The sequence below is a fragment of the Lethenteron reissneri genome, chromosome 30 (genome assembly GCF_015708825.2).
Source record: "Lethenteron reissneri isolate LAM-NWPU_2019-01 chromosome 30, ASM1570882v1, whole genome shotgun sequence".
Taxonomy (NCBI): domain Eukaryota; kingdom Metazoa; phylum Chordata; class Hyperoartia; order Petromyzontiformes; family Petromyzontidae; genus Lethenteron; species Lethenteron reissneri.
This window is the reverse complement of record NC_083808.1, coordinates 15,185,300-15,200,381: the sequence shown is the minus strand read 5'-3', so window position 1 is coordinate 15,200,381 and position 15,082 is coordinate 15,185,300. Positions and strand designations below refer to the sequence as shown.

At 44.1% G+C, this 15,082-nt stretch overlaps 1 protein-coding gene across 1 annotated transcript in view; it reads left to right on the top strand.

Annotated features, from left to right (window-relative positions):
* The window catches only part of LOC133349576 (complement C3-like), a 320,240-nt gene that overhangs the window by 267,015 nt on the left and 38,143 nt on the right, over positions 1-15,082 (top strand). The window contains 1 exon segment of the mRNA XM_061563146.1: positions 14,200-14,290. Within this exon segment, the coding sequence (XP_061419130.1) occupies positions 14,200-14,290 (91 nt within the window).

The window sequence follows — 15,082 nt, the reverse complement described above, 5'->3', positions numbered from 1 at the left end:
CTGCTATCACCATAGCAGTGCATAGCGACTGTGGTGGTACCTGCTTTCACTACAGCAGTGCATACCGACTGTGGTGGTACCTGCTTTCACTACAGCAGTGCATACCGACTGTGGTGGTACCTGCTTTCACCACAGCATTGCATCCCGACTGTGGTGGTACCTGCTATCACTACAGCAGTGCATACCGACTGTGGTGGCTACTGCTTTCACTACAGCAGTGCATACCGACTGTGGTGGTACCTGCTATCACTACAGCAGTACATACCGACTGTGGTGGTATCTGCTATCACCACAGCATTGCATACTGACTGTGGTGGTACCTGCTTTCACTACAGCAGTGCATACCGAACCGACTGTGGTGGTACCTGCTTTCACCACAGCATTGCATCCCGACTGTGGTGGTACCTGCTATCACTACAACAGTGCATACCGACTGTGGTGGTATTTGCTATCACCACAGCATTGCATACTGACTGTGGTGGTACCTGCTTTCACTACAGCAGTGCATACCGACTGTGGTGGTACCTGCTTTCACCACAGCATTGCATCCCGACTGTGGTGGACCTGCTATCACTACAGCAGTGCATACTGACTGTGGTGGCTACTGCTTTCACTACAGCAGTGCATACCGACTGTGGTGGTACCTGCTATCACTACAGCAGTGCATACCGACTGTGGTGGTACCTGCTACCACCACAGGATTGCATACCGACTGTGGTGGTACCTGCCATCACTACAGCAGTGAATACCGACTGTGATGGTACCTGCTCTCACTACAGCAGTGAATACCGACTGTGGTGGCACCTGCTTTCACCACAGCAGTGCATACCGACTGGGGTGGTTCCTGCTATCACTACAGCAATGCATAACGACTTTGTGGCATCTGTTTTCATTACAGCAGTGCATACTGTGGTGGTACCTGCTATGATTACAGCAGTGCATACTGACTGTGGTACCTGCTATGATTACAGCAGTGCATTCTGAGTGTGGTTGGACCTGATATGATTACAGCAGTGCATAGTGTGTTGGAACCTGGTTTCATTACAGCAGGGCATACCGACTGTGGTGGTACCTGTATGATTACAGCAGTACATACTGACTGTGGTGGTACCTGCTATCACTACATTAGTACATGCTGACTCTATAGCAGTATATATCGACTCTATAGCACAAAGTGCTGACCTGACAGAGTGCTGTGGTGAGGCCTAGTCCCATGTAGAGTCCCTAGCCTCGCCTAGATTGCCCAGCCAGCCCACACTAAAATAATAATATCTAAGCGCTATACTATTAGTATCTATCTTCTTGGTTCTTTCGGTAAAGTCACGTAGAAGGGAAGTAATAAAATAATAAAAATAAAACATAATAAAACAATTCTCACGACGTTTCGGCCACAACGCAAGCAGCCGTCCTCAGGTGAAAACCAGGTCCGTCGAGGCGACAGAGTCTGAATGAAACAGCACACGGGCTTGGAGCATATATATAAGCTGGGCGCATTGACAAAGGAATTTGCATATCAACAGGAATTTAGCATATTTATGGGAAATGCAGGAATGTGATTAGTACTGCATATGCATGTGCATTATGCAGGATTAACAGCATCAAAGGGAGCTGCAGTTACTGCTGCTGCAGCAGTTGCTGCTGCTGCTGCAGTTTCTGCTGCTGCTGCAGTTGCTGCTGCTGCTGCACTTGCTGCTGCTGCTGCACTTGCTGCTGCTGCTGCACTTGCTGCTGCTGCTGCACTTGCTGCTGCTGCTGCACTTGCTGCTGCTGCTGCACTTGCTGCTGCTGCTGCACTTGCTGCTGCTGCTGCACTTGCTGCTGCTGCTGCAGTTGCTGCCTTATCCATTTTAATATAACACTATGTATTATTCTACCCACCCTAATGTGTATCATACTGCTATATGTTTACTGTACAATTACGACACCATACATTACTCTGCACACTGCACCATGCCAGTGAGTGGAACGCGGTCTGAAAGTCACCGTTAACGTGAACACAATCAGTTAAGATCCGAAATGGTTTATTACGTCCTTCCAATGATTGCTAAGCCAGAATCCATCTTCTCGGTTGAAATTGTCTCTGTGTTTGTATATGTGGATCGCCTCATGAACGAATCTCTCATGATAGCCAGATGGCTTGCAGAGAACCTCTGTCTTGGAGAAGTCAATGTCATGTGAGCCCACTGAATTGTAACAGTGATCTGCCACGGCTGAGGTGTTTGTCCTACCGTGTTTCAGGTCTGCCTTATGTTCACGGATGCGGTCCGAGACATGTCGTTTGGTTTCTCCAATGTAACTGCTACCACAGAGGCAACTTAGTTTGTAGACGCCAGGGTACTGTATGTCTGGAACCACATCTTTTACAGACGGGACCAGATCACGGATTTTATGTACTGTGTTGAATCGGACCTGGATCTTGTGTTTAATGAGGATTTTGGAGATCTTTTTTGTGACCCCAGCAATGTAGGGTAAGGTGATGGTCTTGAAAGGCTCCTCAACAGGATCCTTCTTGATGGTTGGAGTGATGGCTTTGCGGATTGTGTAGTCGGAGTAACCATTAGCCTTAAGAGCTTGGCGTACGTGTTTGAGTTCACTGGAAATGTGTTCATGGTCGGAGATGCATTGGGCTCTATGATATAGAGTCTTGATGAGGGAATTCTTCTGGGATGGATGGTGGTGGGAATCCGGTTTTAGATAAGCATCCGTGTGGGTGGCTTTCCTGTAGACAGAGTGGCTCATTGAACCATCAGGTCTCCTTTTGATTAGGACATCCAAAAAGGGTAGCTTGCCATCATTTTCGACTTCCATGGTGAATCTGATGGCTGGGTGTATGGAATTGATGTGGTCGAGAAATTGGTCTAGAGCAGGCCGGCCATGTGGCCAGATGACAAAAGTGTTGTCTACGTACCTCTTCCATAAGGTCGGGCGTAGAGTGGCAGTCTGGATGGCGTCCGTCTCAAATTTCTCCATGAAGATGTTGGCTACAACCGGAGATAGGGGGGGAGCCCATTGGGGTGCCCTCAATTTGCTTGTAGAAGGTTCCATTCCAGGTGAAGTATGTATTGGTTAAGCAGTGTCTCACCAGGGGGGGTACCCCAGCATTCAGTCCTTGATGAACCAAGTCTTCAATGATTGCGATGGTGTCAGGCACAGGCACCTTGGTGAACAAGGAAACCACATCAAAACTGACAAGCAGGTCGTCTGGGGACAGGGCAATCCCCTTGATTGTCGATACCAGGTCAGTAGAGTTTAGTACTGCAGAGGTGGTTTTTCCAGTGAAAGGCCGTAGGATTTCGGACAAAAAACGAGCCAGTTTGTAAGTGGGGGAGTTGATAGTAGAGACAATGGGACGAAGAGGTGTATCTTCTTTATGTATCTTTGGCAAGCCGTACAATCTTGGTGGCCTGGCTGCAGAAGGTTTCAACGAGAACTGTTTGGTCTGATCAATTAATGCGGTTGAAGCAGAAATGATGTTGTTGGTTTTGGAGACGAGGCTGTTGGTGGGGTCTCTTTTTATTTTTGTATAGCTGCCATCGTTGAGTAGTTCTTGAATTTTGTTGTTGTATTCTATTTTGTCCATGATGACAGTGGCATTGCCTTTGTCGGCTGAGAGGATGACAATGTCATCCCTCTTTTTTAATTGAGCTAATTCAAAACGCTCATCTTTGCTAATGTTGCTAGCTGGCATCTTAGCGTTTTTTTTAGGGTTACAGAGTATCTACCAACCCTATAGTAGTAAGTGCACACATTGGGGTGGGGGGGGGGAAGAAGAGGACGTGACACTTTAATGAATTTACCTCAACGTTGCGTGTATTTTTTTGCATTTTGAACGCAAAGGAGAAATCCCCCCCCACCCTCCACCGACGATGCGCATGCGTTGCCAGGGGCAACTCCCGTGCAGCTTAAGCGGCGCTGGGAAATATTTAAAGAATACAAAATATCACTAAATTGTTAATTTAACTACTTTAAAATTGACGGATGGGAAAACGGAATAGCCTTTTTCAAGCACGGGGCTTACGGCGTTGTACCTGGCCAATTTTTTTTTACATAAACCCCACGGTCCGCGAGCCAAATCCTTCACAATTTGCGTCCACACAGAGACAGACAGATTGAGGGACAGATACACAGACGAAAAATTACGTTTATAGGTAAGACTAGTGGTAAGTACCCGGCGTTGCCCGGGCGAAAAAGGCACACACACACACGTCGACTGAGACACAGACATCAACCCACACACACAAACACATCGACTTGACCGAGTGTCTAAAGGAGGTGGAATTTCCATATATGTTCGTAGTACTATTGCATGTTCACTAGCTCATTCCTTGTTGAAAAAAGATATTGTTTTGAAGGTCTGGCTCTCAGAATCACTTTCCCTAAAAATCGACAGATATTGGTAGTGTGCTGCTATAGACCACCTAGTGGTAAGGATGTTGAAGCTGGTAACGCTGAGTGAGCTTCTTGGGGGCCTCCCTAAAGGTGAAATAATGTTAATGGGTGATCTGAATTGGAATTGGTTAAACCCGCCGGCTGTGGCCACAAATTTTGCAGATGAATGTAACCTGTTTCAATTAATACATGTCCCCACAAGAACCAACCTAAAAAACCCGGGACAGTCATCTCTGCTTGATGTCCTATTGACTAATGCCCCTCACAATTTCCCACTTACTGGTGTTCTGGGTAATAACCTTAGTGATCACTACTTCATATTTGGGGTGAGATCGTCAGCAGATCCAAAGCCCCCCCTAAATTGGTTGATAAGCAGTCCATGAGACACTTCAGCATACAGGCATTTACTAATGATGTGCCTCACTCGGATATTGAGAAGGTCTGTGATATCCCCAACCTGACTACTGCTTGGGAGACCTTCAGGTATACGTTTCTCCAAATTCTTAACAAACATGCTCCGTTGGTTAGATTTAAAATGAAAGGCAACCGCCCACCATGGTTTGATCCTTTGATTACTAAGCCCATGAAAACTAGGGACAAGGCTTGGGCATGTGCTCAGAAAAGTAATTTGGTCAAAGACTGGCTAGAATACAGGACTTTAAGGAATAGATGTGTTCAAAAAATATGGCATGCAAAAAATGCTTAATTTTCCTCCACTCTCCTGGAATCACATGGCAACGCCAGGATCTTCTGGAAAAGAGTCAAATGTATCGAAAGGAAATCTAACACAGATAATCTTCCTGTTGCGCTTAACCGAAATGGGGACTATTTTTCAGAGCCCCAAAAAGTAGTCGACAATTTTAACCTTCATTTTTCTGAAGCTGGTGACCTTTTTAATAATATATTGGGAGTCACCCCTGCTCATGCAATTTCCTACAGGCCTGTCCAAACATTAAACGAATTTAGTTTCCAGCCTATCCATGAAAGTAATGTTCTGAAAGAACTTTCGTACCTCAAAGGGTCCTCCTCTACCGGAGCGGATAGCATTCCCGTCTTTGCTCTGCTAACTGTTGGTCACCTAATTTACAAACCTATAGCCCATATTTTCAACCTGTCCATCAAAGAAGCATCAGTACCTCTAGAATGGAAACATTCCTATGTTCGTCCACTTCACAAAGGGGGCCCTAAAGATTATCCAAATAACTACCGACCTATCTCAATTTTGTCCCCTTTAATGAAAATTTTAGAAAAATTATTGAACTACCAAATTCCCAGTTTCCTGTCCGACAACAATCTCTTACATCGAAACCAATCTGGGTTCCGAAAAAAATACAGCACCGCATCTGCTGCATTAGACTCTCTGAATCACATTTACAGTAGCCTTGATAATAAGCAGTACTGCGCCAGTCTTTTTCTTGACATGTCCAAAGCCTTTGATACAGTCGACCACAACACCCTGCTTAGTAAACTAAGTTGCCTCCGCTTCTCCAAACATGCTTTGGGATGGTTAAAAAATTACCTCTCTTCTCGCACCCAAACTGTATTCATAGATGGCTGGAGGTCAAACAGTGTTAAGATAACAAAAGGGGTTCCACAGGGTTCCATCCTCGGTCCCCTCTTGTTCTCTCTTTATGTCAATGACTTGGGCACTGACTTGGATCATTCCAGGGTAAATCTTTTTGCAGATGACACGATACTGATTACTGCTGGCCGCTCTCCGGATGACGTGATTGCTAAGCTCCAGGGTGATTTCAAGAAACTACAACATCAGCTAGTTGCTCTTAAACTAGTCCTGAATACCTCCAAAACCACGGTGCTATGCTTCTCACCAGGACTAAAGCAGGAAGTTATTTTTCCCCAATTACATTCCTTAAATAATTATCAAATAGAGCAAGTCAAGATCTATAAGTATCTTGGGGTCATCCTTGATTAAAAACTGAATTTTCAAGATCACATTGATTATATTGGTAAAAAGACAAAAATAAAAATAGGTTTTCTGTATCGACACAAGCACTGCTTCTCCCCTATGTTCCGTTTAGAATTGATAAAAGCTACCATACTGCCTCTACTTGATTACTGTGACATCGTATATAAATCAGCCCCCAGTATTGTACTGAAGAAGCTTGACTCAATTTATCACTCGGCCTTAAGATTAGCATTGAACTGCCCATATAGGACCCACCACTGTGATCTCTACATTGGGTCAATCTTAACATCTCTTAATGATCGACGGCTTGTGCATCAGATCTTATTTATTCACGATGTACTTATTTATTCACGATGTAAAAATCAGCAGACTACCTGCTGGATCTCCTCACTGTTTCGAAGAACAAATTTGACCTAAGGTCCTCGCTCATTTACCAGCTTCACATTCCTTATTGCCGTACAAATACTGGAGGAAGGGCCTTTGCTATTGATGCCCCCAGGGTCTGGAATGCTATCGCCAATAAACTACAACTTGGATCACTACCTGCGAGATCTTTACTCAAAACTGCTCTAGACGAGTGGTACACCCCTATTCAGTGGCCTGAAATCAAATGTATCGCTCCGGATGACCACTGCAAAGTATGATCTTGAGTTTTGATTATAGTGTGCTGATGTTTAAAGGTGCATTGAAATTTTTTGATACTCCTACTGATACTCCTGCTGTTATGGAGTGATTCATGCTGCCAGCTATGGCTGCAAAGTTTCGTTGTACATGTTATTATATCGTTTGTTAAATTTGAATCACAGTTCCTATGATCACTGTTACATTGTTTGTATAGCTCTATTTTGGTGATTTTAGTTTAGCCATATTTGTTTATTGTAGTACAGAGTTAGCCTGATAACTTTAATCTAAATTGTCTTATGGTTCTTATTGTTTAACTTGCATCCCACTGGGATTTTTGCACACAGCATTGATATACAGTGCTTTTTCTGGAAGACTTTGCTGTTTTTTCCTGGATTTCTCTGTTGTGTGTAGTCACTTTAAGATGTTTCTTGTTCATGTTTTTGTTTGTTACGGTTGCACCCGATTCAAGAGTCGAATGGCTCACAGGGCTATACCAAGTAAATGAAACTGAAAAACAGAAGCTGCTTGGGCATGCGGTGGCTGGGCATGCGAGCTACATGACACAGCCAATGCATCCTTGTCTGCCGGAGAAGCTCTCCGATGGGAATGTGTCCAGATCTTTCAAAGATTTGTGAGCTCCTCACACAATCCAGCCTGGTGAAACCCAGGATGGATCGTAGGCATGCCATCCTAAATGTTTTGAACTGGCACAGATGTTTATTTAGACAGGTCCAAGTTTCACAAGCATAGAGAAGGGAGGGCATAACTATGGCTGAGAAGACCCGAAGCTTCGAGCGGAGTGACAGACCAGGTAGCTTCCACACAGCATTGCGCAGCTGATGAAAAGATAATGCCGCACGGTTGATTTGGAGTGAGACCTCTGCTGTGAAACGGGAGCTGGTCATAAGCACACTGCCCAGGTATGGGAAACTCCACTCTCTCCACAACCACTTCATAATATCGACACACCTGTACACACAGAGTCCACATGGCTATACCTAATAAATTAACTGAACTGACTTACACACACACACATGGACCCACGCACACACATCGACTTACACACACACATATGGACTTACACAAACACACACATGGACTCACACACACCCATACAGCGACTCACACACACATACGTAGACTCTCACACACACATCGACCTAAGCACACATATGTATTTAGACACACACAAATCGACTAAGAGACACACATATGGACTTACACACACACATGGACCCACGCACACACATCGACTTACACACACACACATGGACTTACACAAACACACAAATGGACTCACATACACCCATACATAGACTCACACACACATTGGCCTACACACACATACACATATGGACTCACACACACATACATGGACTTTAGATACACACAAATATCGACTCACACACACATATTGACTTAAACACACATCGACTGACACATACACATATGGACTCACACACACATACACATCGATGTACACACACATCGACTGACACACATAGACACACACATACAGTGATTTACACACTTCCATGGAGCCATGCATCCATTAGCTTTGGTTAATTTTCCTAAACTTCATTTAAGAAGCTGTAAAGCATAATAACATATTTCACGTAGGATCTCTTGAGCAAGGGCATGCAGGTTGTACGTGTAGGGTGTTGGTAGTCCCATAGACGTGAGGTATTTTCCAGAAATGAAGTGCAGTTTGTTGTGAAGGAGGATGAGCGTCTGTTTGAAGATGACATCAGAAAAGTTGACGTCGAGGTTGTATTTTGTCATTGAGCTCTGTGGAGGATGTCCTCACTCATGCCCTCTTAGTATTTTTGCCAGAGTCCCTTGGGGTTAGATGGGCTGAAAACTTGAAGATTTATGCAGAAGAACAATGTCAGTTGGAAAGGGGACTCACCAACATAAGCTTCTGACATAGCTTTATTAAGATGGTGATCATGCGCAAGAATTGCACCAAGATTGCAAGCTTCCCTGTATGTTTGACAGACAACTCATTTCACTGTTTAGAGGTCTTGGAAAGATGTGTGCCCTTTGGCAACATGGAGAAGTATTGGGAGAAAGTAGCACTGCTGATTGTTGGGATGAACTGTGTAGACTCGTCCTAAGGCATCAGATTCACCGTCAGCAGCATGTCGCTTCCATTTTTTTAGGAGTCCAAGTATAGTAGGAGGGAACTCAATGGCAGAGCAGGTTGGCAGCAAATGGGTCACTTGGGTACAAAACAAAGAACGCCATAAGGGTGGTATCTTGTGGAGCCAGGGCCTGTTGTTGGGCATTTCCTTTGGTGACGTCGATGCGTTGACCATTTTTGAGGTGAAGTGCCAAATGGACGACTGTGGGGGAATGGTTATGGATGGGGAAGCTAAAAATTCAGCAAATGGCCTCATTGTTGCTGATGTATGTTCCTTGGAAAAAAAACGTTTGAGCTCATGCACACTTTGCCCCTCTGTTTTGTAAGGCAAAGCCAGCCATGTCAGAGCCTTTGTTGATGTATTGGCAAACATATATGATGGCTTTTTTTAGAATAGCCGAATTTAACATTATAGTGGGCCTGGAAGATCTTACACAGAAGACGGCAGTAGGGAACGATCCACTGGTTGTGAACCTTAATTAGCGAGATAGTGGCAGGTCTGAGCGTTGTTTTAAATCCACCATGCTCAGTATTTCTGTGACAATATAGAGGATAGCCATCATGGGCCGACTGAGTGTCTTTCAAGTAGTTCCGTGGATACCTCTTGGTACACCTGTGGTCTTGCATACATGGCACATTTGGATAGAACTGGCCACATAGACCATGGAGCATTTGGTTGCAGACCACATAGAAAAAGGGCAGGGTCTTGATGGGGGTGAGGTAGCTCAGCACTGATAAATCTGTCAATGTGATTTGCATGAATTGTTTCCCTCATCCATAGCGAAATGGGAGCATGAGGAAGATGACGTTTTTGCCACCCAATGGTGTGCAAGTTACTGCTTGTCTATCCAAAGATGCCGCCTTGGTTGATCGTAATAAGCATCATGAGTTAAATTTCGATTTAAAGCTTTCATGACTGCAGGGATTCATCTTCTTGGTTCTTTCGGTAAAGTCACCTAGAAGGAAAATAATAAAAATAAAACATAAAATAATTCTCACGACGTTTCGGCCACAACGCAAGCAGCCGTCTTCAGGTGGAGAATAGGTCTGTCAAGGAGACAGAGTCTGAATGGCACGCCCCAGGCTTGGAGCGACTATTTATGCTGGGATGCAGGGGCGAAGAGCGTCTTGACAAAATTATTTGCATATCAAGAGGAATTTAGCATATTTATGGGAAATGCAGATATGCGATTAGTACTACTTGTGAAATGCGTAGGAGGTTTGGCGAGGGGTTTAAAGTCATTATGCCCATGCATTATGCAGGATTATCAGTATCAAAGGGAGGGAGTAAGGTTATAATTAATAAAGGGAAGGAATGTTAATAATATGGCGCCGCAGCAACTAATATGCTTATAGACTATACATTGTAATATTACACTATGTATTATTCTACCAAACCAACTGTATACCACACTGCTATATATTCACTATAAAATTACGATACTATATATTACCTTATACATTGTATTAAACATTACACTTTAATACTATTTATTATTATACAATATGCTATACACTATACCATTGACCGTCGCGTGAAATGTACTAAGAGGAAGCAACGAAATATGTCAATGGGAGAGTGGTGGTAGGAAGCTTGCAGCGGAGCAAAGAATCCATTCCCTGCGGAGAATACAAGATATATAGTCAATGGTAGTGAGTGGACTGCGGTCTGAAAGTCACCGTAAACGTGAACACAATCAGTTAAGATCCGAAATGGTTTTATTATGTTTTATTTTTATTATTTTATTATTTTCCTTCTACGTGACTTTACCGAATAAACCAAGAAGAAGCATTATGAGGTCATAAACTTTGAGTTTTAAGACCCTCGCTAAGATGTCATGTCTGTCTGGTGGCTTTTGGCTTGGATAAAGGTAAACCTGGATCACCTTTCATTTGGGATTGCAAGTGAATGTGATGAAGAGATGGGGTTTGGCATATTGGCTGATGTACGTCATAGCATCCTGAGTCTTATCATGTATGCATCTTGGTGGATCTGTGAAGGATGAAGGCAAAATAACTAATCATCCCACATTGTGACCGTTTGCATCTCCTTCGTCATTGATGGCGTCCCAGAGATGAGCATACTGTTCACACACAGGTAGTTTTGATTCAGTTGAATGTAAAGAAGGCGCTCACTCTCAATATTGGCAAACTCATGGACAACATACTGGTGAAAGAGGTTGGCGCACCATAATGTGGTTTCCTCCTCTGTCCATGATCACGAAGGAATATAAGTTTTTTTAGAGGAGACAGTTTTGTGAGGATGTTTTTGTCCTGCAGCTTTGTAACTGGAGGAACCTTGATGTGGTATCCATCTTGGCCTTGTGACAGGAAAATGAGTTATTGTAGGGCATCGTATGCTCTGTGTCAGGAAATAGTGCGATGATGTTTTCTTGGTATGGAAGAACAATGTCTCTCTGACAATGTTCCTCACCCACCGTAAGAAAGCAAGGTCAACAATATTTGGGACATTGAACCTCGCTGCGTGCTCCCTGCTTTGGTGGAAAGTAAAGCTGCGGTATGGCAACATTTAAATGAGTGATGTTCCCATGAATGTGAAGTACCGGTGAGGACGCTTGACGCCGAGGTTGAGGCACATGTATATTTATTTCACAATACGACAGTGGGCATATACACACTCGAGGGGGTATCGGCCCCCTCACCCGTATAACTCGGGATACACCCCTAGCTAACTCTGTCCTAGCCCCGAATCCTCCACTAATGGGCTAGGGGAGGATAACTGGCCCGACACTGGTAAGTCGGGCCCGGTACCCGGAGTTCCAGACCAGCTCTTACAAGAGCACCGGCTTAGGCTTTCGGGACCACGCCGCTGGCTCAGTCCTGTCCGGCCCTGAAAAGGACATCGAACTAGGGGAGTCCAGGGCTCTATCTAAGACGTCTTCAGTCTTCTTCCCTTAGCTTAAACATAACTCTCTCGAGCCCTTTGAACATCCCCTTTTATACCCAACCCCTCCCTGAGGGGTGGGGCCCCGGGGGATCATAACGTTCGAACCAGCCCCCCCCAGGGTGTCTGGCTCGGACGTCGTAGAGGGCACCTCCTCGTGCACTTACGTAGCCCCGCCCACTGTGTTTGTTTTCCATAGGCTGCCATGCATAACGGGCCCTCTCTTTAACACCCCTACAAATGTAACAAAACGATAGACGAAATGCAATGGGCTGTAGCTAAGAAAGTCCAACGTATTTAGCAGTATAACATATTAATCAGCATCGCAGTACTATAGCGTGATGTGAGCAATCTAAACAATAGAAATGCATTGAAATAAGCTGAAATAAGTGTACATTAAAGAGCAGCAGTATGCACAGGTAAGTTGAGAAGCAGGCTATAGACTGCCAGTACGCCGACTCAATGACATAAGCATTGTTACAGTCGACATAAAAAGCTGGAAATACGGTCAGCTGCTGAAAAAGCAGGATACAGTCGACATGAATGGCTGGCAGTACATTGAGTGAGGTAAAGAAGCAGGCAACAGATTATAGACTATAGACTGGCATACACTCATAATGGCCAAAAGCAATATTAGCAGTGTAGATAATAGTGCCAGTGCACTGACGTTGATTAATCAGCAGGCCACAGCAAGACTGTCAGTACACCGTCGCAGCGTCATAAAAACACAGCTAAAAAAGGAAATATTTAGCAACCTAATCATGAAAAATGTGTTTTCTGCACACAAACATTATTATTGTAATATCTGGTACCTTATTTGTTTCATAATAGTAAACAATGAACCTGAGTTCTTAGCGAAATATTCAATAAAATTGTACTTCACATTGCCGTGGTGAGGCCTAGTCCCGTGCAGAGCCCGCGGCCTCGCCTAGATTGCCCAGCTGGAGGAGGTGACGCATTACCAGGCTGGGGGCTGGGCCACTACCCTCGCCCCCTCCACCATCCCTCCTCCCGCGCTACAATAAAACTAAGCGCTATAATATTCATATCTATAGTAGTAAGTGTATACATTGGGGTGGAGGGGGAGAGAAGAGGACATGACACTTTGATGAATCTACCGCAGCGTTGCGTGTATTCTTTTTGCATTTTGAACGCGAAGGAGAAATCCTCCCCCACCCTCTACCGATGACGCGCGTGCGTTGCCAGGGGCAATCCCCGGGCACCTTGAGCGGAGCGGGGAAATTATTTAATGCAAATTTTGCACTAAATTGTTCATTAAACTACTTTAAAGTTTACAGATGGGAAAACGGAATAGCCTATGCCAAGCAGGGGGCTTACGGCGTGGTACCTGGCCACGGTTCGCAAGCCAAATCCTTCGCAAGTGCGCGTCCACACAGAGACGAACAGACAGACGGACAAACAGACAAAAAAGGACGTTTATAGGTAAGATGGTATTGTTCTAATATAACCGGTGCTGCTGAAGCCATAACAAATTAGCATGTTATATGCACGTAATAAGCGCCACTAATTGAATGTCGGCTGGCGGTGAGTATACAACACGTAAATTTATGCAATCTAACCCAAAAAATTTTTATGAATAATATTGGTCGCAAAAGTTTATGCATTACTCTTTATTGCTCAGCCCTTCAGCTATATGTGTCCTTTCTGAAAAGTGTTTTAATTCCTAATTTGTGTTTTCTAGTTTTGTTGAGTGCTTGCATGAACACCAGTGGATTGCATGTGTGTTGGGAGAGGTTGTGCTCAGTGCTTGGGTAATGTGGGATCTGCTTTTCCAAGCTGCCACTCTTTACTGGGATTGTTAAAATGTTTTTTTTCATTACTGGTAACAGCATGAAGAAAAACAGTAAAACCAGTGACCAGTTTTCCACACTTAGAAATGTCTCTGAGCAAACATAACAAAACTGTATTTACATTTAACTGAGAAATGTAGGGAGCTGCCAAAGTGGTGTAATGATTAGCACACTAAACTTACAATCCAGAGGTCTCTGGTTCAAGTCCATAATCTGGTGCTGCAGTAGAAACAATGGTGCAAGTTCAAGAGGGGCATTCGTTTCTAAAATTCTACTGGTTACCAGTTGCTGATTTTTTAAATAGGTAATCGATCCGGAAAATGCTTACGACCGGTTTCCCAGTTACCATTTACACAACCCTAGTTCTAATGTGTGTCTTTGTGTGTTTGTTATTCCATAGATTATGAGCGTCTTCAACAAGGTGGCTCCCCCAAGCAAATCCTGCTCCACATTTGATTTGAAAGTCACGTTGACTGAAGCGAATGACGGAGGTGAATTTTCCAAATATTTAGATGGGAAATCTGGAATCTGTGCAGCTTTATAGTTTTGGGATGGGTGTAGAGTGGCTAATACTAGTTACATGAGTTTTTAGCTATTGAAGGACACCAGATAATTCAAAGAACCCCATCTAGAACAAGGGGATAAAATACACTCCACACCGAAAAGTTCCCGACCCAGGGATCAAACACAAAGCTTTTTGCTGTACACCAAAAGTATTCCAACTGCACCAACCTGCCACCCACATGCAACGTTGAAATGCAATCCAAAATTATGTGTAAGGGGAATGGTTTTCATAGTGGTTAGAGTACTGCATGTTTATCCTAGTGAATCTTTTGATCATATCTGGATTCAAATTAACGACATCCATTTCGCCTAGATGAGGGTATTAGTTGTGTTTATGGAAACAAACACGTAACAGGTAGGCCGCGATAAGGATTTCATATTGGCTGTAGTTTCTGCGAAACAAGATCGTTGCCTTCACCTCATAGAAGCTTGTTCCCAGTGTCAACAGAAAAACAGCACAAAATGATTGACTTCTGCTGCTGACGCTGTTTGGCAACAAGGTCTGCTGCTGAAGTTTGCCAACATCGAATGCCGTTATACTGTACATCTAATCAGTGGCGTCACTGGGGGGTGCGGGCCGCACCGGGTGACACCATCAGAGGGGGTGACACCAAAATTACTGTCTATAAAATTGTTGCGCAGTGTTTCAGCAGAATTTTTTTTATAAAAAAAATATCCCTGTAGTTATAACAACAAAACATTTTTCGTAAGCCCAGCTT